The sequence below is a fragment of the Periophthalmus magnuspinnatus genome, chromosome 21, assembly GCF_009829125.3.
Source record: "Periophthalmus magnuspinnatus isolate fPerMag1 chromosome 21, fPerMag1.2.pri, whole genome shotgun sequence".
Taxonomy (NCBI): Eukaryota; Metazoa; Chordata; class Actinopteri; order Gobiiformes; family Gobiidae; genus Periophthalmus; species Periophthalmus magnuspinnatus.
The window spans coordinates 17,954,866-17,978,511 of record NC_047146.1 but is presented as its reverse complement, the minus strand read 5'-3'; the positions used below and the strand labels follow the sequence as shown (position 1 = coordinate 17,978,511).

Sequence of the window (23,646 nt, the reverse complement as noted above, 5' to 3'; positions counted from 1 at the left end):
GCTTTTCTGTGTTTTGTGCTATAAAAAACGGAGAAAAAAAAAAACATGATAAAAAATAAACATACTTTTAATTTAGCCTGTTTTTGGCATACTGTGGCTTTAAAAATAGATTCAATGCACTGCCATAATTCTACATTACATTCAAATACTTTTGAATAAAGTATTGGGGGCTGGAGTCCTCTCCTATGTTCTATATTACTAAGAATTATGAAAAATGATTGTGTTGGGTTTTGCAAATATGCTACATGTAATCTACATTTAGCCTAAATATAGACTTATAGTCTGTCTATGAATTCGTTTTTTGTTGTTCTTTTTTGTCACTCTTTTGCCTCAAACTTTCTCATTCCTCTCCATGTGTATCGACCTAAAAGATCCATAATATCGACCATAAAAAAAAAACCCTTTGTTGAAAAGCCTCGTAACATTAAACAGTGAAAGAGCGACACTTACTGGTGAAAAGAGAGTAATACAGTTGACTGCAGTTTCCTTATTTATGAGTCATAGCTTCCTCTTTACAGATATTTTGTTTTTTGCCCGCACAGTTTGCAGTATACTATTATTTTACTTTACATAAGGCTCAAAAATACATTATAAAAGCCGGTGCTCATTATCGCACGAGCTGCTGTTTATCTTTCATTGTCAGCTGTGGGGCCTTCACAAACGGCTCCGAAGAGAAACATTATAACAGACATTTTTGTTTAGTGTTGTTGTCATACTATTACTATGCTTATCTTTACTAATATATTTTCATTAGCTATCATTACTTATTAAAAGTCATCTTAAGTTGTCAATTTAAAGTTTAAATATAGCGTTGTAAAAAAATAAAATAAAGGTATCTTACAATACCTAAATATTACGATATGTAATTTTAAATATTTAAGCTATATAGACTTAAAGAAAATATATGTGTGTTAAACATGAGGATATAGGTATATAAAACCACGAATTAGCCTTAAAATCTTCGTGTTAATGCTTTTTCGATGCTCGGTGTTATAAATTCCGAGTTTTAATCTCTTATGAACGCAGCACCAGGAACAGGGTCTACGGCCTCTCGGTCACGTGACTTTGCTTTTTGCGTGCCCTCTCTGTACAGACCAAAACAACTAGCACATGTCTGCACTTTTCTACACCTTTTCTGCGCTTTTCCGCCATGTTTGACGCACAATTCGTACATTTTAGTTATCCGTGAGTATGTATCTTTTTATGTCATTTATTTGTAGGGTTCTAGTTTGCAGAACAGCGGGATGGATGTGTTAAAATGCTTATATGTGCATCATAAGACACTGGAAAATGTTATAATTTCGAACAGTTTTACCTGAATGCATGTTTTTGTAGGTTTTGATGTTGTATTTTAAAAGCAGCTCTGCATATTTTAAAATAGCACTTATATCATGTATTAAACGTTTCTGGTATACCAAGCTCTTTTTGGGTACATTTTGTTTCCATCTTGGTGTACTAAATCAGATAACCTTATAATTAAAGGGCCCATATTACACTATTTTCTGAACATACCTGGAGCTGTGTTTTTTTTCTATTCACACATGTTTAACGCACAAACCCTGCATATTTGGGTTCAGTTCTTCTCTCAAACAGAAAATACTCTGTTCCACCTTGTGATGTCATGTGATAATACAGGAAGAGCTCCAATGTGTTTTTAAACTCCACACACCTTTACCAGAGTCATTTGGATCATTTCAGCTCTGGAATTGCCAATCTCTACTGAAGAAAAGGTAAAAGGTAGATGTTAACTTGAAAAATGGCTGCATTATGACATCACAACGTGGAACAGAGCATTTTGAGGTTTGGAAATGTAGCCAGACTAATAATAAAGGGTTATTCAAACATGTGTAAATGAAAAAAAAACACAGCTCCAGGTATGTTTTTGCACAACATTCACCACCACAAGCGTTTTTGGAATATGTTAATGTAATATTCACATTCTAAATAAGTAAATAACATTAAGGTAAAGGACCTTCATCTAATTAGAATTTACAACCTTGTCCAAAATGTGTTGTGACTTAGAATGTAAATATGTCTAATTTTAGTACAAGTTTCTCAAATTTCGCCACAATAAAAAGTCTTCTCTACTTCTTGTCATGCCATTGGGAAGGAAGTGTTGTTATTCGACAGTCAGCTAAAAGAGAAAGAGAGGGAAATAGTCTACATCCTACTTAACCAAATATTGACTTTAAAGACATTGTGCCTTTAACTTTGGACCACTGCAAACCGTTTAAATAAATTAGTTCTGTTCTTTACATTTTAAAAACAGTTATAACGCCTTTAATGTATGTGTTAAATGCAAAATTATTATAGATTTTTTTTAAAGGTTCAATTGATCAATTTGCCCTCCTCTTCTCAGGTGAGTATGGCACAATCAGACATGTCCACTCCTCTGCTGGACCCCCAGGACCCCATGGAGTCTGTACCCCTCAGCGTGGGGGACCCTATGGTGTGTATCCTGGGTTCTGGGGACTTCTCGCGGTCCCTGTCCTCTCGGCTCCGGTGCTGTGGCTGCAGAGTGGTGGTGGGCAGCAGGGACCCCCAGAGACTACCCCCTGGTCTGTTTCCTGAAGGGGTGGAGCTTAAGACTCAAAGGGGGGCATTGGAGGGTAAGGGCTTAAACATAGAAATGGAGTCACAAATCTCATGGTTCGGATCACAATTTTCAATCCAGTACAGTACAGTACAGTAATTTTTCAGTTTATTTCAGTTTTTTTTGTCATTTTCAGGGGTGATAATGACACAATGAACAAACAGAATTTCAGTAGAAGTTTTAGTTAATTGTATTTTTCATTAGAACTTGTATTTGTAAATGAGTAAAATTCTACCCATGCTAATTTGTTACATTTAAAATCATAGGAGTAAGAGAATGCAGTACAAATCTTAATCATCCCAATCCTCAACTGTTCTGATAGCAGAACTCTCAAGAGGTACGATGTAAGAAATTAATTGAGGAATCTACTATTTGAATACTACTACTACTTGAGTCAGGTAACTGTCAGGACGCAACATCTGACTTATAATTTGAAGTTAATTGGAATGACAAAATTATTACATAATCTTTAATAAAAAATCTTATATTGGATATTGGTATCAAGGATGGACACAAAAAAATAATTATAGCACAACTCTTCAAATCACTTAAAGCTATTGTACGTAACATTTCACAAAATAATTAGACTAAAATAAAAGCATGTTTATTTTTGATATTGGATATTTTTATCGTTGTTTATTATTTATTATAAAAATGTTCTTACTGTGTGTACCCAGCTCTGGCAGAGGCTGAAGGGTCCCTGGTGTTCCTGGCGCTGTACCCGGAGCACTACCCCTCTCTGCTGACTCTTCGGCCGCTGCTGTCGGGGAGGATCTTGGTTGATGTGAGTAACGCCTCCAGTCTGAAGCAGGAGGGCCTGTCTAATGCACAGAGACTGGCCCAGATGTTCCCCTGCTCCTCCGTGGTCAAGGGCTTCAACGGGCTCTCCGCCTGGACTCTGCTGACGGGGGCATACGACCACAGCAGACAGGTGAGCAACGAGGCCTGTCACAGTAACCTTGCAAAAGGAACAAAACACAAAACTATACTGCTACTACTACTACTACTAGTTTACAAAAACTATTCCAAATGTACAATTTTGTTAGAAAACATGAGCTGTAATAAATAAATAGCAGACTCATAATAACACATAGTTATTATTAAACCTACATCAACTGAAATCTTATACTAGCACAGACATTAACAAAACATTCCCCTGTAGTACAAAGAGTACAAAGAGAAACTAACGCTAAAACTAACTAACTATCTGTCATTATCTAAAACAATGTACTCATAACAGACAATCTCATATATGTATTGTAACATACTGGTTGAGTTTAGGATGTGTCAGCCAAATGTTTAGGGTTGTTTCAGCTTTTTTGGTTGAGTAAACAAAAAAACAACAACTTTCACACCATGTAATTTCTAATACTAAAAAATCACATTACAGTAGTTATCAATGAAATCAATACATGATTTAAAACCACTGACCTCAGCTATGTAACTATGTTTAATATTTAAAGGGCCCATATTGTTGTATTTTATGATATGTTATAATGTTTCCTCATCAGAAACATGCCTGGAGTTGTGTTTTGTTTCATTCACACATGTTTAACACAAAGATCCTGCATATTTAGGCTGCCTAACACAAACCTCGCTATGTCCCTGCCTGTGTCCCATCTGTCTTCCTCCCTGCGTTCCTCCGTGCAGGTGCTGGTGTGTGGTGACTGCCCCTCCTCTAAGCTCTCGGTCCTGGCTTTGGCTCAGCGGCTGGGCTTTGGGGCAGTGGACGTGGGGGGGCTGAGTGCATCGAGGGCCCTGGAGGAGGCACCACTGCTCCTGTTCCCATCCTGGAGAGGCCCTCTGCTCACCACCATGCTACTGTTTTCCTTCTTCTACCTCTACATTGCCCTCAAAAACGTTCTGATGCCTTTCCTGGACCGAGCGGAGAACAACCTGCACCACCTGCCCCTGATCACGGTGAACCAGGCCCTGCCTGCTGTGGCCCTGGTGATGCTGTCACTGGTCTACATGCCAGGTAACAAACTACTACTAAGTAAAAGGGAATTTTTCGGCTAAATTTGGAACAATATAACCAAAAATAGAATTAATTAAAGGGGACACATTGTTCTAAATTTGGGACAGTATGACCCAAACATAAAATCTCTGTCTTTTACAAACTGAATAGTAATATTAAAGCCGCAAGCGGCATCGAACGGGCCGTGCTTTGCACTCGGCCGACCTGGCACTCCCTGGCATTTTCCCTTTAGGATAACATGGGCACTTTCGCGCATCGCCATGGCAACCCAGTAAAAAATATGACATGGGTCTGATTAACTTTTTTGATCAGAATGAGATGAAGAGTGATTGTGGCACTTTTCACAATATTTCATGAAACTAATATTGTTTCATGAAACTAATATTGTTCCCATGAATGGGAAAAATTGGGACATTTCCTTTTAGGATAACATTGGAAGTTTGGCGCATCGCCATCAATCAGACCTATGTCATAAAATGACATAGGTCTGATTGACTTTACTGATTGGGATGACCCAATGGAATTTTGTGTCAAATTTTGTAACATTTGAGAAAACTAAATTTTCGTTGATCCATATAAATATATTTATTATTCTGTAGGGGACGCTAACGCGCAAATTTTGATTCTTTCACAATGAGTATGTTTAGGCTCAAAAGTTCTATGACTCAAATTTGAGGCCAATTGGACTCTGTATGCGGAAACGGGAGCAAATTTTGTCTTTTGAAAATTGCAAAAATTCCAACGCAAACCGTGAAAAGCATCATCATAAATTGGATAACTTTTGATGCCACACTTGTCTAGATGATGTACAGTGATTTTCAGCCCTGCAGGTGAAGCCCCCTCAGAGGAGTTGATAAAAAAAGGGGGTCAGCGAAAACGCTGACTTTGTATTTTGGAATTTTCAATCCAAGATGGCCGACTTCTGGTTTGTCAGGGGGCGTGGCCATAATAATATCTTTTGTTTGGCATCACTTGAAGAATGCGTGTACCAAATTTCGTGGCTCTACGGCATAGTTGACGACGGGACATCGTTGTGGACGCAATAGGCCCTATGCCCTGAATGGGCTCGGGCCTAACTAATTAAATTGAAAGTAATACTAATTAAAGAATTTAAGACAAATTCTAATATTTATGGCGAATTTGAATTGAATTGAAATATACAGATATTCAAATCAAATGGTTTACAAAAAAACTTCAATAAACTACTAAACAATCTCTGTTTTGACAAGTGACCATGTGACTACAGCATGTATGTATTTCTCCAGGCCTGTTGGCATCTGTGCTGCAGCTCTACAGAGGCACTAAGTACAAGCGCTTCCCTGATTGGCTGGACCAGTGGATGTGCGCTCGCAAACAGCTGGGACTCCTAAGCTTCCTGTGCGCCGCTCTTCACGCCGTCTACAGCGTGTGCCTGTCCATACGCAGAGCCTCGGGGTATATGATCCTCAATGCAGCTTATCAACAGGTATGCCCCAAAATACCACAACAATTAAGGCTGTAGAGGACAAAAAAAAAGTCTTGGCACGTCTTGCCGATCAATTAGTCGACTAAAAAGGGGGCGAGGCAAAAGCTCTGAAAAGTATTACGTAGCTCTATGTATGTGACACAAACTGCGCTCACAAGACTACACCTGCACTGAAGTTCATGCAAAAACAACTACGCAGAAAAAAGTACTAGGAAACAATTTATTTATACAAAGAAGATTAAACTTGTGAATCGTGAGTTTAAGCTGCCTTTTTACATATACATACCAAAAAATACCATGTTCTTCAGCCAACTCGATCACGAACTTCTCCTTTCTGCTGTTGTCCCAAATAAATAAAAACGATTAGTCGACTACAATATATTATCCCAGCGATGCCCAAAGTGGGGCCCGCAAGCCAAATTTGGCCCTCCAGGGGGTCTGATTGGGCCCACAAGAGGCCTCTGAGATTTGTAAGAAATATCTATTTTGATTCAATTTTGCACTGAAAAATCTACCGGGAGATGAAAGTGAGGCTCTAGCAGTCCATCTCCCGAAGCACCTCAGTAGCACACAATTTAGTCATATCCTCACAGACTGACTTTTTAAATGGAAAACATTCATAGGTTTGGCCCTTAACACGCTAATATGTACGGATTTTGACCCAGTGAGAAAAAAAAGTTTGTGCCTTCCTGCATTATACAATTATATTGACTTTTGTGCACAATTAAAAACAACTGTTCCGTTTAAACCCACCTGTAGCCTATAATGGCAGAGTTTTTTGAGCAAAATAATGTGAGTCAGTGCGACTAAATTAAAAAATATTCTCACCAGTGCCACTAGTGAAAGTCTAGCCTAGAGCCCAAACTGTAATGAAATAATTTATTCATTGACAACTTATTTTTGTGCATTTTTTTCTCCATTTTCCCAGGTAAAGGCAGGTGTAGTAGACTCGTGGGTGGAGACGCAGGTGTGGAGGTCGGACTTGTACCTCTCTAGTGGAATTCTGGGACTTGGAGTTCTGTGTGTGCTGGCCCTGACCTCACTGCCCTCTGTTGGACAAGCTCTGAACTGGAGGGAGTTCACTTTTGTACAGGTCAGAGAAGAAAAAAACACAACAATTTTACGTTTTACAGATGCTTCCGTAAAATGGACTCTTGTTTTAGATTTTAGGCATGTTATAATGTTGTATCCTCACCAAAAACATACCTGGAGTTATGTTCTGATTCATTAACTTCAGTTTTTCAGTGCTTAAATCATGTATACCATCTTTAAAAGCATAAAAAAACAAAACTAGTTCATTTTAAACCATTTGCATATATCATAAGTTATTCCTCACTTACCTTATGCATTTTAGCAGCAACTCTGGCATTTTCCTGTCACATTTAAGCTAACAGCAACTAGCATGCTAACAAAACACTAGACTATCGGATAATAAAATGCTTTATAATTAGATACAGACAGTACACAGGCAGTTGCTTCTCTCCATGGACATGTTACCACTTTGCCTGGAATGTTCCACAGTAGTGCTAGTATCCATGGAGACAAGCAGGTGACACCACCAGATTACAGGCCAGATCAGTGGAGAGGTAGGAATTCAACTTTTTCAATTTATTATTTAACCAATAACAAGACCTGTAAATGAATAAATGCAATATTTGATGTTTAATGCCATACTGTGGAAGATTTCAGGTTAAAACAAAAACATTTCCATGGAGACAAGCTTGGTGACATTCTCATAATAAATAGATTTGAATATTGATATCCCTAATATGTTTTTATACCCCCCTCTTTGTGTCTCCAGTCAGGCCTGGGCTACACCTCCCTCGTCCTCTCCGTCGCCCACGTCCTGTTCTTTGGGTGGGACTTTGCGTTCCTCCCAAGGGCGTACCAGTACTACCTGCCCCCAGTGTTCCTGCTGTCTTTGGTCTTGCCCTGCTGCGTGCTGATTGGCCGGTTCCTCCTGCTCCTGCCCTGCTGTTCGGTCCCACTGAACAGGATTCGGAGGGGCTGGGAGAGCAAGCAGAACAAGCCCGAGAGAGAGAGACAGGAGAATGGAGCTGTGTTTGGAGATGTGTAGGACGTCATGCTAATGTGTGTGGTTTTATATAATTTTATAAGATATTGTCAATGAATTGTCTTTTTTAGCACTTTATTGCAGTTTTTATTATGATTTCACAATGTTTCAAAATTATTGGTTTATAATTGTCCATCTTGTGCCTTTTTCCTGCTTAAGGAATGGAAAAGAAGGGTGTATCTCAATAGCTCAGCTCAAGTATTCTACCTCTCACTACCACTTCTACAGTTTCTGTTTGCCTTTTTGTTATAAATAAAAACATAAAAATACATTAGTCATTGTCAAGAAAATAGAGCCCTACAGCTCTTGTGATAGGAAAGCACCTCACTTTCCAGACCATAAGATAATTTTATTCTGCAAACTCAATTTTTTTCCATTTGAGTCAAATTTTCTTTTGCTTTACAACCTTATACACACACCCCCCCCCCCCCCCCCCCCACCCCCCCCACCCCCCACACACACACATAGATAGATAGATATGTGTATAATTAAATTCAAATGAAAGGGGGCTTGCAATATTGTTTCTATTATGCAGTTAAGCACATTAAGATCACATTAGAACTTAAATTTAGTCAAGATCTTAAATCTTAAATATATAAATAATCAAATGTAAATATTTTTTTATTCTAACCGTTCCAATAGAATCTCCCATTTTAGTTCATGGGGGCCAGATTTCCCTATTGATTACATTGTACTTTGCCATGCAATATCCAAAAGGTAAATTCACAAATGTTAAGCCCAGTCATTTCTCACTCTATTACAACAAAAATCTGTATGATTCTGTGGTAACAGGAAAGGGACAACATTTCCATGGAAACAGGGAGGACGCCCTCCTACGGGGCCAAATAAGAGTTTAAAGTGCATGCTTTTATAAATGCATGTGTTTATTTTTTAGCTAACAAGTCACATATAGTGGCTTTAAATCCTATAATTTAGATTTTTTTATCCTCCTTTAGATAATTGTTTAGAACTACAGTGGAAATGATGTAGTCCAATTTAGACCTAGTTTTGCCCCAAATTAGACCAGTTATAGTCCTATTATAGAACTGATTTAGATCTTGTGGCACTTGAGAAGCAAAATCTTTTGTTTGGTGTAAAAGGTTTGAGAGTCATTGTTCTAAATATGATCTCCCATGTTGATCCACTGCGCTGCCTCCTCCAGGCCGATAGAGGGCGCTCTCTCCCTCGTTTATAGCAGCTGTCATCTGTCAGAAGCAGAGGAAGTGCGAACCTAAACACCTCAGGTTTTTCACACTGTTGGGTGCGACAGTGTGTTTACACTCCTGATCCCTGTTCCTGCCCCAGCGGAGCGGAGTGTGCATCCTGTGCCCGGAGGGAGCGCGCTGTGGCCGCGGACATGTGTGAGGAGCCCGGGGCCACGCTCACGGTCCGCCTCGTTCGCTCTTTCGAGTACTGTAACTTTCGGCCCGTGGTGTTCCGGGAGGTGTCACTGGAGCAGAGCGTGCGGGAGTTTACTCAGCATGTGCTAAAAGGTAACTGCAAGTTTGAATCTGGAAAGATATTTAGTTTTTAGAAGTAGAATTTGCTGAAGAAGTACTGCTGTACACTGCTCTTGTAGAATACTGCTCTAGAGTACTGCTCTAGAATACTGCTCTAGAGTACTGCTCTAGAGTACTGCTCTAGAGTACTGCTCTAGAGTACTGCTCTAGAATACTGCTCTAGAATACTGCTCTAGAATACTGCTCTAGAATACTGCTCTAGAATACTGCTCCTGTAGAATACTGCTGTAGGATACTGCTCCTGTAGAATACTGCTGTAGGATACTGCTCCTGTAGAATACTGCTGTAGGATACTGCTGTAGGATACTGCTGTAGAATACTGCTCTAGAATACTGCTCTAGAATACTGCTGTAGTCTGCTCCTGTACATTGCAGCTGTAGAATACTAGATGCCCCTTCATTCCTCAGATTTTCCACGAGCTAGTAGGCCTATATTCTTCAGTATTCTTCCAGTATTCAAATGTTATTTTTTATTGATTTATTCATTTGCAAAGTAGCCAAACATTGGAATCAAGAAGGCGTACTGTTACTTCAGGATCATATTTCTCAAGTAGAAGCACAAAGTAGTGGTTCAAGAGCAACTTATGACTTATTATATGAAGTTAATGTAATAAAAGGACAAAGGCTTTTAAGGTGCACTTTGTGACTTTTCTAGTGGTGGGTCTACCACCTGCTTATCTCAGTGTCTCAATGTTACACACTGACATTTAAATATGTCCCCACAAACAAGCAGGTGGCCTCAGTGGGCTCATGCACGTGACTTTCATTGTTAAGGTTGTGATCAATGAAAGACGACTTCACATGAAAATGAGAGGTGTGACGCAAAAACTGCACCTGGACTTTCAAAGATGAGACTGAAGACATCTGAGCTCAGAGATGAGAAGTTTGTGAAAGTTTGGATTTTGTCTTTTTAAAGCCTCCTCTTTTTTAATGAGAATTCCACAGACAGAAAATGCATGTTTTTATTTGTTTTGCAACAAAAACACCTGGAATCGATCAAATGCAAGACGCTATGATTATAGATTGTGTAACGTCTGTGAAAAAAATGCTTTCTGTTCTAGATATTGAGACCAAACCGGGACTACCGCCTCCATTTAGGAAGTATCAATACGGTAAGAGTTTTTCATTTTAAATTTAAATTTTAAATAACATAAATTAAAAGGGACTTGTGGATAGCAAATTAGAATTTGAAATAGTCTAGGTTAAGAGAGAGTAATAGAGAGATATTAAAACGTTAGGATTAAAAAGAATATTAATCCAGGTGAGTGGGAAAAAAGGTAAAGAAAAAATATATATAATTCAGGAAAAAAAAGGTAAAGATGGGGGGGCATTCTTTAAATGTAGCTAAGAGGGTGGGTTTGTCCCAAAAAGCTAGAAATTCCTGTCTTGTCATATACAGGCAAAACATTCCATTCAAATGATAGTATTTAAGTACATATTTAATTCTTCCTAACTTAACAATTTAATTTTTTTCCTAACTTTGCAATTTAAATTTTCAGACACAATGAAAGTTATCCATCAAGCACATGGAGCTAAGGTAAGGACATCAGCTAAATTAAAGGTCTGCTGTGTAACCTTTTGTAAAATGTAGGCTTGTTAAAAGTATTGAAAACCAGATACTAATTGATACTAAATCTAGTATCGAAACTAGATACTCATTTAAGCAAGTATTGGTACTAAAAAAAGACCCATTCAAAGGACAGGAATGAACCTTTCCTGAACAGCTTTAGAATTGAGCAAGATCAGAACAAGTATAAGACCCTATAGAGTAGTATACACCCATGGACCACTATGGAATGTACCTGGACGACTGAGGGATTACACAGATATAAGTCACATGGTAATATAAAAAAAAGTACAAAGCAAAACTTCAAAATGTGAAAAAACACAACTAGTAAATGAGTTGCAGTGGTCCAAAGTTATTCCTCACTTTGCATCCTAATTATTCCTTGCAATGAGTTTTCTAAGCGTTTTTAAAAAAAACAGAGTTACAGCACAGTAACAGCGCACTTTCTGATTATCAGACAATAAAATGCTTTATAATTGGGTTCAGACAGTACACGCCGTCATGACCTCAAGAGCTGCTTATACAATATGTTTGTACTGTGGCAAAACACATTTTGTACAAGAAAGTACATGAAACAAAATTGGGTACAGACACTTTAATGTATGAATCAAATGTTTCATAATGTCTTTTTTACTGTATAAATCTGAATTGCTTTTTTCATTGCAGACAAATGACCTGGTTATGAGTTTAGACGACCAAGACAAACCATTTCTACAGGAAAATCAAACACTTCGAGACGCTGGAGTTAGTAAGTATCCCAAAAGTTCACCTGACAAAAAACAGCTTAATAAGTCTTTCTTTCTTGATTTCATTTGGAGTTTTAAGTCGGTTTCACTCTGCCACTAATTAGTTCAACATAAAAGACCATTCGCTCCAAGGGTGGTGCGCTTGGGCCGGGGTGAACATGACAGTTGCATTCTGATTTGCGTTAAACACCCGCTCTGAGAGTGCTTGGAACAGGATGTCTCAGAGCGACTCTGCTCGCAGTCTGGAGCAGGGTGAGTGCGGTGTGAACACAGCCGACCTACGCAGTCTGCGGTGACAGTAAAAGTGCTTAGAATTGGGTAAAAAGCGATCTGATCACGTACATTTGTATACTTGTATACCCAAAACTAAAGTAAACTGAACTAAATTTAATAACACCGGGATCGACCTTAGATTAGTCAAGAAGAAGCTTCTCTTTGAATGGTGCAGTATTTTGTTTTTGAGATTCCTGTTTGACCCAGAAGGTGGCAGTGTTCAACTACTCCAGCAGATACACCTACCAACATTGTGCTAACCCTAACTTTGTAGCAATATCATAATGCTACTAATACCACCACTAATAATACTAATACAACATCAAATATTACTAATACTTAATTCTCACAGATATGTATGTTTGTAGTTACTAGTTTATAAAATGTAAATTATCTGTGTAATCCCCCAGTTGCCAGGTAGGAGCCACTACAAATTTACTCTAAAAACCTTTGTTCGGTTGACAGAATTAAACCATCTCATTCTTAATCTCAGTGGGACTATCCTGGGTAAATGAAGAGTAAATTCAGATTATAGAGCACACCTGAATATAAGCCGCATCAGCTAAAATTAGCTGCAGGATTTCATGTTGTAGCATGAGATATTTACACAAAAAACAGTACACAGAAGTTGTTGTTTTTTTTTTTTTTTTGTTGCTTTTTAATTTAAGACATGCTTTTTTAAAACTGTACCTGCAAATCGGCACCATGGCACCAACAAGCTATCAACATGGGATGAACATAACTACATGTGTAGAAAATAAAACGGCACCAACACAGCATTGACATGGCACCAACACAACAGTAACACAGGATGAACATACCTGCATGTTTAGCAAAAGACGAAGTTTACATCTGTAAACTGGACAAATCGTTGTAAGAGTGAAGACTTTTCCCTGCTCATCTTCTTAGGTTCTGACCATAACAGATCAGATCTGGACGAGTGAGGGATTACACAGACATACCTGCATGATTAGAAAATAAAACGGCACCAACACAGGCCATCTGCTTCTATTTCCTCTGAAAGCTTTTGCCATCTTTTTACATTGACATGTTCTTTCCGCACCTCCAACGTTGCACCATCGGTTCATTGATTCCAAACTTGCGTGCAGTGACTCTATTTCCTTCTTTAATGGCCAGATCCATTGCCTTTATCTTAAAAGCTGCATTATTTGCATTTCTTTGTGTGTTTTCCATGATGAGGGTGTGTGCATGATGCGTAAAATGACAGTTCAAAATCAAAACTACTGTATTCTTCAGCACATAATCTTTCCCCACGTCTGTCTCACATTTGTGTTTTATGGTAGAGAGTGCCCCCCGCTGGACATTAGCCAGTAAAAATCTATAAATAAGCTGCACCATGGTATAGGCCACAGGGTTTAAAGCGTGGGGAAAAAGTTGGAGCTTATAGTCTGAAATTTATGGTGGGTTAGGCCTGTCACAATAACAAATTTTGAATGGTGATATATTGTTGAAGTAAGTATAGATAATAAACCGTAAAGCAGAATTTTTCACAAAGTATACTTAATGTACAATATTATTAAAAACACGAGCTGCAATAAATAACAGAATGCAATACTTAAGTAGTTAGTTTATATTCATAATGAATTATAGAAGTTCATAATTCAACCCTCTACTGCTCAAATCTCATCATAGTACAAAACAATTACCAAAATTGTCCATGATCCATGGTTGATCCATAGTTTACACCAACTGCATGTCAGCACTGGAACTGGCAGCCTGAATGCGACCATGTGAGGCTCATTCTGCTTTCTGATTGGATAATTGCCTTTAGAACCTTTAGAACTAAAACGCCAGTATATTTGATTTGAACATGTTTACCTTGCACCCGGAGACACAGTAAGGTCAAGTTTATCAAATTTTAAATCAAAATCTTGCATACAGTTCCAAAACATTTCTTTTATACTACACAACTCTGAAAACAGAACAATGAACTTCGGATGAATAAAAACAGTACTGTGCATGATGTAAACAATGAGATGGATAAACTTTTAAAAAATAAATACAATGTATTCAATGATTTCATATCAGATACTCTTATATTTATTTCTATTTTTGTTTATTTCTTTCAGGCAATGAGACAGAGCTGGCGTTCTTCAAGAAAGCAGACTACGACACATTCAAAGCCAACCCCCAGGTGGCGTGGTAACTGGTTCTTTTCTCCTCCACACACGTGACCCTCACAACTGACCACTAATGAGGACAAAGGTCAAAGGTCATGCACCCAGATTCCAGAGCGGACATAATATTTACACACAGGAGTTTTAGAATAAGTTAAGCTTCAAATTGATGCTGGTGTGCCTTTTTTTAGTTTTTTTATTGCATGGAAGAATGAAAGAATGTTTGTTTAAATTATGTTTTTAAATGTGGGAAATAAAGGTTTTCTCAAGTTTGTTGAGTACTCAATCGTATGCCAATTTTTTCCCTTCTTTTTAAGAATTCCTGTTGTAAATTTTGCTGATTAAAAACATCTGTGGAATTCAACGTTTTGTTTTTTTTTCCTACCAGTGACCTTCAGGATAATGATGACTACCTGATAATGAATAATAAACATTCTTTGCATGTATTTACAAATCACTACAAACACAAGTGTGAAAATGGTTAGGTGAAAATGGTTAAATATACCAAACTTATGTTCTGGCCCCATTCCAGAGTTTGCAGCTTTTATAAATTTTAGTTTTGCTACCCCCATAATGATATATTTTTCCCAGAATGTCATAATGGTTTATAATTCCATTCTTTTTTAATTACTGTTTAATTTTATTACTGAGACATAATAATAATATAATATAATAATATTTAGAATGATCTTAGTTATTACAACTGTATAAATATTTCATTTGACTTAGTTTTTTTATGGAAAACATTATTATTATTATTATTATTATTATTATTATTATTATACACATTAGTAACTAAAGTAGTACTAAAATAAGCAGTAGCAGTATAAGTAGTAGTATTAAGCAATCTCAAGCTCTAACCTCAAAAAACCTCGCCTCGAGCTATAATTTCACCCTCTGACTTTTGCTCCAATTCACATCTGTCAAAGCAGCGCAGCGCCCGCCTCCTCTCTCCTCTTCCTGGTTCAGCGCTCTGTGATTGGCTGAAAATATTCACGCCACCCAATGAGTGACAGTTCCTTTGTGTCATTCACCGTTTCAGCCAATCACGTGTCGAGCAGGGTGTATCCGGAGAAGAAACGCTGTGTAGCGTAGCGTGTTAGACCTCTGGACCCTTTCACTTGTCGCCCTGCACCGCCGCTGCCTTTATCGCTTTTGTTCTTAGCCCGTTCACCTTTTCGGACCACAGACTCAACATGGCAGACCTCCAGGTGTGTAGAAACGATTCGTACATTTGTAGACATCTTTATATCACTGTACAAGCAACAAAATCCGTCCAAAAAGGAGACATCCCACTGTCACATGAATGGGAGCTAGCCGATCTGAATTAGCTTGTGTTGCAGGATTTGCTTCTTATTATTCTATTCTTGTTCGATCACACGGTTGTAGAGTATTTGCAGTAATTCTAACGTGCAGTGAGGTGTGATGGAGTAGTATTGATGCTTAACCCAAGATTGGAGCTAGACATTGGGAAGCTGAATTGTCCCAATTGTCATACTATGCACCTGTCAAGAGGAAATACTCTACACATCTGTTATTTGCATTAGAGATGTGTAATGTAGAGGTTGCAAATGTGACAGATGCAAAGTAAAATCAAGCACACCAGTGGGTTATTGCTGGACTGTTATAACTAAAACTAATCTTGACCCAAACAGGTATGCTGGGTGATGTGACCAGAATGTGACAGCCAAACTACTATCATTTTTTTTTTCTGGAAAGTCTATGAGAAAAATGAATGGGAGATTTAGTTCCGGATACGGGGGGTGGGGTCACTGTTGAGCTCCATGTCCTGATGTATTTACACATCATGAGCCTTTTGAATGGTGTGTGAATTTAGCAAATACATTTTAACTAAACTACTAAGAAGAAATGTATTAAAACTGCACTATGTAACTGTGTAACCTCTTGCTTGTTTCAGTGTGAATGTTGTAGCTTTTCTTGGAACGTTCCACAGAATGGCATACATTTGATCTATTTCTGTGGATACAACTAGTTGACCCCACTAAGTCAAATTGCATGTCAGATTTGTAGAGATGTGATGCCTCTCGCAGGACGAATACATGTTTGTCAATAATAAAACCTGTAATCCAATAAGTACAATATAGATATAATATGTTTAATGCAATACTGTGGAACTTTCTAGGTAAAACAATAACATCTCCAAGGAAACAAGCAGGGGCAAGACCCTCCACCAGAAAAGTTACACAGTTCACCTTTTAATGCTCAGCTTTTTAAAAATGAAAACTCTGATGGCCTAACTAAGAGATGGATTTATTTACTAGATTCAGTGTTAATTATTCCACTTAACCAGCAACAGAATATCAACTTCATGGAAACCTTCAACCTTCAAAACCTTCATTAAACCAACTTTTCTTTGGGTGTAAACTCTACTAAAGGAGCAAACTGCTGATCTGTTGCTTACTAGTTTGTATTCCAGCAAAGCTGAGATGATCTGTTCTATACAGTGTTTCCCGACAGGGGGTCAAAAGAAATCCCATTCCAGATGATAAACAACACTATCAGGCTGTTAAAACAAAATCTTATCTCTACAGGACAAAAATCAATCATATAAATCGGACAGTTTTGGTCCTTTCCTGAATGGTTTTAGAATGGCCTTGATTTTTGTCTAGTACTTTGACAGGGTTCATACTCTGCCATTTGATGTAAATCTTTACGTTGCAGTGAACACTTTGCAGTCAGTTGAGTGTCAAAGAGTGTTGTCGTAAAACAGACCTTTGCTCTGTGGAGTATGTTCTAAAGGACTTGTTTGATAATGACATCAGTGCATGGGCCTCTGCCCTTTACTGATTTCATCACTGCAGCTTGATTGTCACATTTTTGGGATTTTAGCTTTTACGTAACAAATGGTGGCCTTGGTAAAGCATGTGATTGCAGCTTACCTCAGGCCAGTGTCGCTTTAATTTACATTTTAACTAACTAACTGTTTGCTAGTTTGGGGTTTGAAAAAACAAAACAAAATGATATATTTTCTGCTTATGTGAGCCAATCCTGACCATCAACAATACAGCCACATAACAAAATCCATTTACTATTATTTATCTAGACTCATATAAACCTACAGCACTTTAAATTAATTCATGAATTAATTCAGTCATATAGCGATAAAGTTTTTAATTGGGACAGAGTTTTAATTAACTTAAATTGATCATCAAGATCATTCCAAAGTGTTATTCAAATGCAAACCTCTTAAGTTATAGCGACTGTTTCTTAATTTAAAGAAGGACTGAATACCTACGGGAATATCCTTGTTCACAACGCAGAACAGAAATGTCAACATTTTTTGCTTAATTATGTCCATAAATTTCAATACATTTGATTTTAATGTTTAATTATAGGATGCATGTTTTACAGGCATTTCCTCAAATTTCCGAGCAGTAAGACCGATAGTGATGAATATAATATATGCAGGAATTTCGTATACTTAAGTATAAAAACAGTTTTGGATATTTTGTCTTCTTCTTGTTCAACAATAACTGAATATGTAATAAGAATGGCTTTCAATAATAATTTCCTTTTTATTTTCTATTTACTTAAAAAAACACTCAAATTTCCTCAAGTCTTGCGTCCACTCTAAACCACATGTTTTTACTGACAAAGGACTGGCCTTAGACCACACCATTAAAAAGACCCAATCATGAGCTGCAATAAACAGAATGAATCCTGCTTTAGGGTTATTGTTAGTGACATTAATTAATTAATTTCAATATTCTCATTTATCGTCTATATTTTCTTCACCAGTATCGCACATCACCATTTATTTTTTTTTTTAAATTGTGACAGACCTAAATACAAAATATAATTTGAAGGTTCAGATATGGTGGGATATTGTCTCAGACCCAAACAGCTGGATAGGCGGAGGAGCAGTACAGGTGAATGAGTCCTCCCTGATGACCTTTGACCTGTGGGCACAGTCAGTGTGTAACCTGATGTACCTAAGAGCCAAAGTCTATTGTTTTGTTGTGGCATCAAACACCTGCTCAGAGAATTGTGTCAAACCGTAACACAAGGAAAACAAAATGGGTTCAAATGTATTAATAATTTAGAGCCATTGTGTTGCATTGTTGTATTCTTATTTTCTTTTTTTTTCCAAATTGCTTTTGTTAAAAGTCAATTAAGGTGGTGGAATTCAATAAGCAGTAAAAAAAAAATGTATGTGTCCACTGTTTTTGCTGACTTAAAGCGGACATGTTGTGCTAGTTTCTGCTCTGTAGTAATAATCTGTGACACCTGTGGATCATTATGTTGTAATTTACACATTTAAAATCACAATATTCATCTAAAACAACTTAATAATACTGACTTTAGAAAATGTGGTGCCCAGTGGGAGCTGACGCCGCCATAAACATCATCACAACAAAGAATTGGCACCTCCTGTGGATATCTGCAGCTCACACCAGCACGTAGCAGATATTTTTTCATTTGTACCAAAACGACCATGCAATATTGTCAAATCCTACAATTATCACCGATTTAAGAAAATAAAATTGGAAAACGAAGTAAGTACAGGGCTGTGGGCGTGTACCGGGGGGTGATTGGAGCAGTGACGTCTTGAATACTGATTACTCAATTATGTATGAATCAGTCAGATCGATTTTCTATAATGTCTCCTTTAAGTCATCAATGGCGGCTCACCCCTCCTGTCCTCTCTGTCCCCTCTGTCCCACTTGGCTCTCAGAATCCAGTTAAAGCCTCATCAATGACTTCACTGTTTCACACTGAAAAGAGGAGTTATCCGAGGGAGGCGAAATCTATCGAGTTAAGCAAAACCAAACTGATCCAACTTTAATTGTAGGTTTCAGCTTCCTAATGCATAATTGGTATCAGAATCAGTACTGAGTATCGAGTCTATTCCTTAGTATTGAAATCGAGTAGTATTATGAAAAGTAGTTTGAATTGTTAATGGTTGTGCAGTAATTCAATTTTTTGTTATAATTGAGTTAGACTTTGACACATTGGCCATCATAATAACCACATATAACCACATCTCTGTATTTGGTGCAGGCCCAGTTTGAGAGCGCTGCGACAGACGTGAAGAACCTGAAGGCCAAACCCTCAGACGACGAGATGCTGCAGGTTTACTCTCTGTTTAAGCAGGCCACAGTGGGAGACATCAACACAGGTGAGACAACAACACACTGCTATATACGGATATATACTTCTACACACTATACAATGTACTGATATGCACTGAGGAAGACACCACGACAATATTTATATGCACTTGTTTTCTTTATTTTTTGCCTTCAAGGTTTTGATTATAAATTTCATAAACATGAGATGAGGTAAACATGTTCAAATCAAATAGAGCTTTTACTGTTGACAATTGTAATTCTGAATTACCAAAGCAATGGAGATAATGGCCATGTTGTTTATCATTTTATGTTTTGGTTCTCAAAGTGATTATCCAATCAGAAAGCAGAATGAGCCTCACATGAGCCTCTCTGAGGATGAGAAAAACTTAAACGTGTCCTCTGTCTGCAGATTAAGGCACTGGACACCCATGGGCGTGACACACATGGGTGTAAGAGCACAGGCTACACACAGTTCCTTTAAGAGGAACTGCATCTTTAAAAATGTGATTGGTTAAATTAACCTTTCATACAGAACAGCACTGAGGCTGACAAACAGGTCGATGCTCATATCAATATCCAGTGCTTTGGAAACTCTGATAACTGATTTTATTATTGACCAATGTGATAAGTAACAAGGCACAACTACAGCTGAGGCCTCAAACTGATTCTTTTACTTCTCTGCATGGTGTGCTTTTATTCCCCACAAGATGGCGCAAAGTGACACAGTGACACAAAGCAAATATAAAATGTAAATTCTTCTCTCTTTAACTTTAGACTAAAGGAAATTGAGGAGTCATAATTGTACGTATTGACACAGTTGGTTAGAATTGAACCTCTGAACTTTCTGCAACCATGGACAAGAACTCCCTGACCCCTCCAGACCCATCAGCTCTACTGTGGATCACAGCCAGATCATAACCCAGACTTGTAACTTGTTTCTCTGTGGTCTTCTGCAGCTCGTCCGGGCATGTTTGACTTCACCGGCAAAGCCAAGTGGGACGCCTGGGAGAAACAGAAAGGTGCAGTTATAATCATTTGTTTTTTTCAGGCGTTATAGCACATTTTATCAAACTTAGTTTAGTTTGATCATGTGATTCAAACATGTCAAATATCATCAAACATTGTCTTCCTTAGAACAGAACACACAGCTCTCATTTAGAAACATGATCACTAATTCAGTACCTTGTTTTTTTTCAATACTACAGGCCTGATTAAGGACGTTAGCCTTTCAGTTATTTAATACACACAGTTTTATTAGTTTTGAGGTTTGTGTTAAACGTGAACAAAAAGAGCAGTGTTAAGGGCGTTAGCCTAAAGTCTGAATTTATATATAAAAGTGGCAAACAACAGCAAAAAATAACTTGGCATACTGGAGTGCCTCGGATCTCTTCTTTCATGTAGTAAGTTTATCTGAACAGTCGGGGTCACTGAGAAGCACCTGATTCTCACATCACTTAGTGGCAATCCAACAAGTTTCCCAACTATATATTCTCAGCAAGAAACTACAATTTGTGAGCGTCTGAAATCTTACAAAGGATTTCACACATGAATCAAACAAGGAGAAGGGTTTCAGAGAGCACAGACTGTATAAATATAGAGATATACATACTGTGCACTGACGTTTGTGTAAATATGACTCATTTTCCTGCACATACATATTGCAGAAGCAGAGTTGATGTATTTGCTATTTTATCATCCTCCAGTTTTCTTTATCTTTGATCACATACAAGAAAATGTACTTTCTGGTTGGTAATGTGGATATTTGTTTTTAGATATTTTCTGCAAGATACAATACAGCTTTTCTTAGAGCCAAATGCAAATGTGTGAAGTGTGAACCCGATTGTCAAACCGCACTAAACCATTGACTCTCTGTGGTCACTGAGAGAAGGACTAAAGATTCTGACCTGTTCTGTCAAATGAATGAAAAAAACACATGAGAGTTTGAGAGTTTTGATGATAAAACTTGCTTTGGACAGATGACTGATCAGTTTTGAATGTTATTTTCTATTGGAAAACTAAAATTCTGTTTAGGATTTTGTGTGAGCTGTTTTGCAGATGTAAGTTTTCTGCAGAGAAATGGGCCAAAGCGATAGAAAAAAACCTGAAAACCTGTCATATGCACTTAAATATTTACTAAGGGTACTATCCCACCAAACCAAGTCAGAATTTGAAAAAAGTGTTATCATAGTTTTACATCAGTTAAGTGACAGTTTGTGAAAAAAGTTCAAAAGTACAAAAATACAGGAAGTAGAGGTGAAGTCTAAAATGTAATACCTCTACCTACATCATTGTCATTGCACCTTTCCCTTAGATGCACACTTCGCTAAATTTAATACAGTTTTATTAGTTTTGAGGCTTGTGTTGAACATGAAAAACCAAAGTAACAAACGGAGTCTCCTACATGACAACAAGCAAGTTAATATAAGAATTTCATTATCATGGACGCTAACTGCAGCTGCTAACTGTTAAAATGATTATTAAGAACGGCACTTTCTTTTGTGATATGCGTTACTAATTAGCGATATAAATAAGAGAAAATTGTATCCATTTTACGCACATTGGTCTAATCACAACTATTGTAACAATTTCCTCCACGTGTGTCACTTCTGCTGGATTTTTGGTGAAGTATATGGTAAAAAATATATATATTTGCTGTGTTTTGGTGAATTGAGTAGTCTAACCTGTCATATGCATTTTAAACTGTATTTGAAACCATTTATCATGATTATAATGCCACACTCTGATATCTTCTGTTACAGGGAAGGCCAAGGAGGCAGCCATGCAGGAGTATGTGAATCTGGTGAACGAGCTCAAGACCAAGTACGGCTTCTGAACCACGCCTTAACACTGTAACCACGGCAACGGATGATGTAGGACACAACCCCCGCTCCTTCGACTCGTACATGCAGTTTTGATCCACACGATTTATATCATTTTCTATGAGTCCACTCATTTCAATTTCAAAATAAAATTCCAAATAACCCAATATGACTGACTGGTTTTGTTACTTTTATTTTTTAAAAAAAGGGTTTTCCAGTGTTTATAAGGAGACTATTAGAGGTCCTATCCCATATATTTGAGCGCAGTGTATAGCTATATTGTATAAGAAGCTCCTGAGGTCAAAATGAGCCCGCTGTCTGCATCTAATTCTAATCCGTTTTATTACCGTAAATTTCGGATTATAAGCCGCTACTTTTTTTCCACGCTTTGAACCCTGCGGCTTTTACAGCAGTGCGGCTTATATATGGAATTTTACTGGATAACGGCCCCTGGGGGGCGCTCTCTAGCTGTAAACGTAAAAGTGAGACAGACGTGGGGAAAGATTCTGCTCTGAAGAATTCACTAGTTTTGATTTTGAACGATCATTTTGCGCATCATGAAATGGATATGATGCAGTTTTTAAGATAAAGAAACAGAAAGGAAACAGAGCAGGGGTCGGCCTTTAACACGCAAAGAGCCATTTGGACCCACTTTCCACGTAAAATAAAACACTGGGAGCCGCAAATACTTTTTGACATCTAAAATGAAGATAACACTGTATAATAACAATAATGTAACGGAATAATGTAGGTTTTACTTTCACGGACAAGCCTTCGACACGTGGCAGATAAATATGGCAAAAACAACTTAAGTGCATTAAAAAAATACAACTCACCAAACCGCTGCATCATGCATCGCGCTGATTATGTGATTATGTCTACTCTACTCCGCAGTTTCTTTAAAAAAACAACAACAAAAAAACTCGTAGCGTATCGTTTAATCCCAGGTGCTTATTCTCCATGTGCCAAAGCAGTTTTGAAGGTTTCATTGCCTTATTTGCTTTTCCCGTATGTTACGCAGAGCGGACTGTGCGCGTGAGTCACCTGCAGCGACAAACCCAGATTTTAAGTAGGCATTGTCTGTTAAATTTATCTTTCTTTTTCTTGGAGGTCGTAGTCTCCTCTTCTGGCTCCTCAGTTGTCCTTTCCCCCTTTGTTAAAAGCTCTCCAAAGACTTTTGTTTTGGCTCATTTTCACTCGCTTGTGGCTCTAGTTTTGTGCGTCGTGTCTGATGTGTTATACGTGAAACGTCATCGCGGAGACAAGAGCAGATAATAAACTTGCTACTACATCAAATAGATTTCTGTGGCGATTTCCAGCAGGATTTTCATGATACATCTACGGACGAGCTTATTAGTGTGTCATTAGGGACGGGCCAAAG

At 37.9% G+C, this 23,646-nt stretch overlaps 3 protein-coding genes across 4 annotated transcripts; all 3 read left to right on the top strand.

The window, feature by feature from the left end:
• The first annotated feature begins 1,076 nt into the window (after positions 1-1,076).
• On the top strand, positions 1,077-8,360 carry steap3 (STEAP family member 3, metalloreductase). Of its 2 annotated transcripts, none has more exons than XM_055230464.1 (7): positions 1,077-1,185; positions 2,360-2,609; positions 3,271-3,524; positions 4,244-4,571; positions 5,837-6,036; positions 6,965-7,129; positions 7,838-8,360. In XM_055230464.1, exons 2-7 carry the CDS (start codon positions 2,366-2,368, stop codon positions 8,111-8,113), a joined length of 1,467 nt encoding a protein of 488 aa, XP_055086439.1. In that variant the 5' UTR covers positions 1,077-1,185; positions 2,360-2,365; the 3' UTR covers positions 8,114-8,360. The 2 variants fall into 2 exon arrangements, with proteins under 2 accessions (XP_055086439.1, XP_033842887.1); XM_033986996.2 differs by having other exon boundaries at positions 1,085-1,189; positions 7,838-8,159.
• A 964-nt stretch (positions 8,361-9,324) lies between these two features.
• On the top strand, positions 9,325-14,715 carry c21h2orf76 (chromosome 21 C2orf76 homolog). The gene is made up of 5 exons (XM_033986998.2): positions 9,325-9,603; positions 10,691-10,741; positions 11,129-11,166; positions 11,863-11,944; positions 14,306-14,715. Exons 1-5 carry the CDS (start codon positions 9,468-9,470, stop codon positions 14,380-14,382), a joined length of 384 nt encoding a protein of 127 aa, XP_033842889.1. The 5' UTR covers positions 9,325-9,467; the 3' UTR covers positions 14,383-14,715.
• Positions 14,716-15,442: 727 nt separating this feature from the next.
• On the top strand, positions 15,443-22,425 carry dbi (diazepam binding inhibitor (GABA receptor modulator, acyl-CoA binding protein)). Its single transcript, XM_033986999.2, has 4 exons — positions 15,443-15,564; positions 19,376-19,493; positions 20,403-20,465; positions 22,206-22,425. Exons 1-4 carry the CDS (start codon positions 15,550-15,552, stop codon positions 22,277-22,279), a joined length of 270 nt encoding a protein of 89 aa, XP_033842890.1. The 5' UTR covers positions 15,443-15,549; the 3' UTR covers positions 22,280-22,425.
• The last annotated feature ends 1,221 nt before the right edge of the window (positions 22,426-23,646 follow it).

Bases quoted from the DNA above. Each gene is read 5' to 3' on its own strand.
- steap3 (XM_055230464.1), top strand. From the start codon at position 2,366: ATGGCACAATCAGACATGTCCACTCCTCTGCTGGACCCCCAGGACCCC. The intron at 2,610-3,270 runs GTAAGGGCTTAA...GTGTGTACCCAG, and splicing joins TCAAAGGGGGGCATTGGAGG to CTCTGGCAGAGGCTGAAGGG. The intron at 4,572-5,836 runs GTAACAAACTAC...GTATTTCTCCAG, and splicing joins GTCACTGGTCTACATGCCAG to GCCTGTTGGCATCTGTGCTG.
- c21h2orf76 (XM_033986998.2), top strand. From the start codon at position 9,468: ATGTGTGAGGAGCCCGGGGCCACGCTCACGGTCCGCCTCGTTCGCTCT. The intron at 11,167-11,862 runs GTAAGGACATCA...TTTTCATTGCAG, and splicing joins ATCAAGCACATGGAGCTAAG to ACAAATGACCTGGTTATGAG. The intron at 11,945-14,305 runs GTAAGTATCCCA...TATTTCTTTCAG, and splicing joins ACTTCGAGACGCTGGAGTTA to GCAATGAGACAGAGCTGGCG.
- dbi (XM_033986999.2), top strand. The intron at 19,494-20,402 runs GTGAGACAACAA...GGTCTTCTGCAG, and splicing joins AGTGGGAGACATCAACACAG to CTCGTCCGGGCATGTTTGAC. The intron at 20,466-22,205 runs GTGCAGTTATAA...CTTCTGTTACAG, and splicing joins CGCCTGGGAGAAACAGAAAG to GGAAGGCCAAGGAGGCAGCC.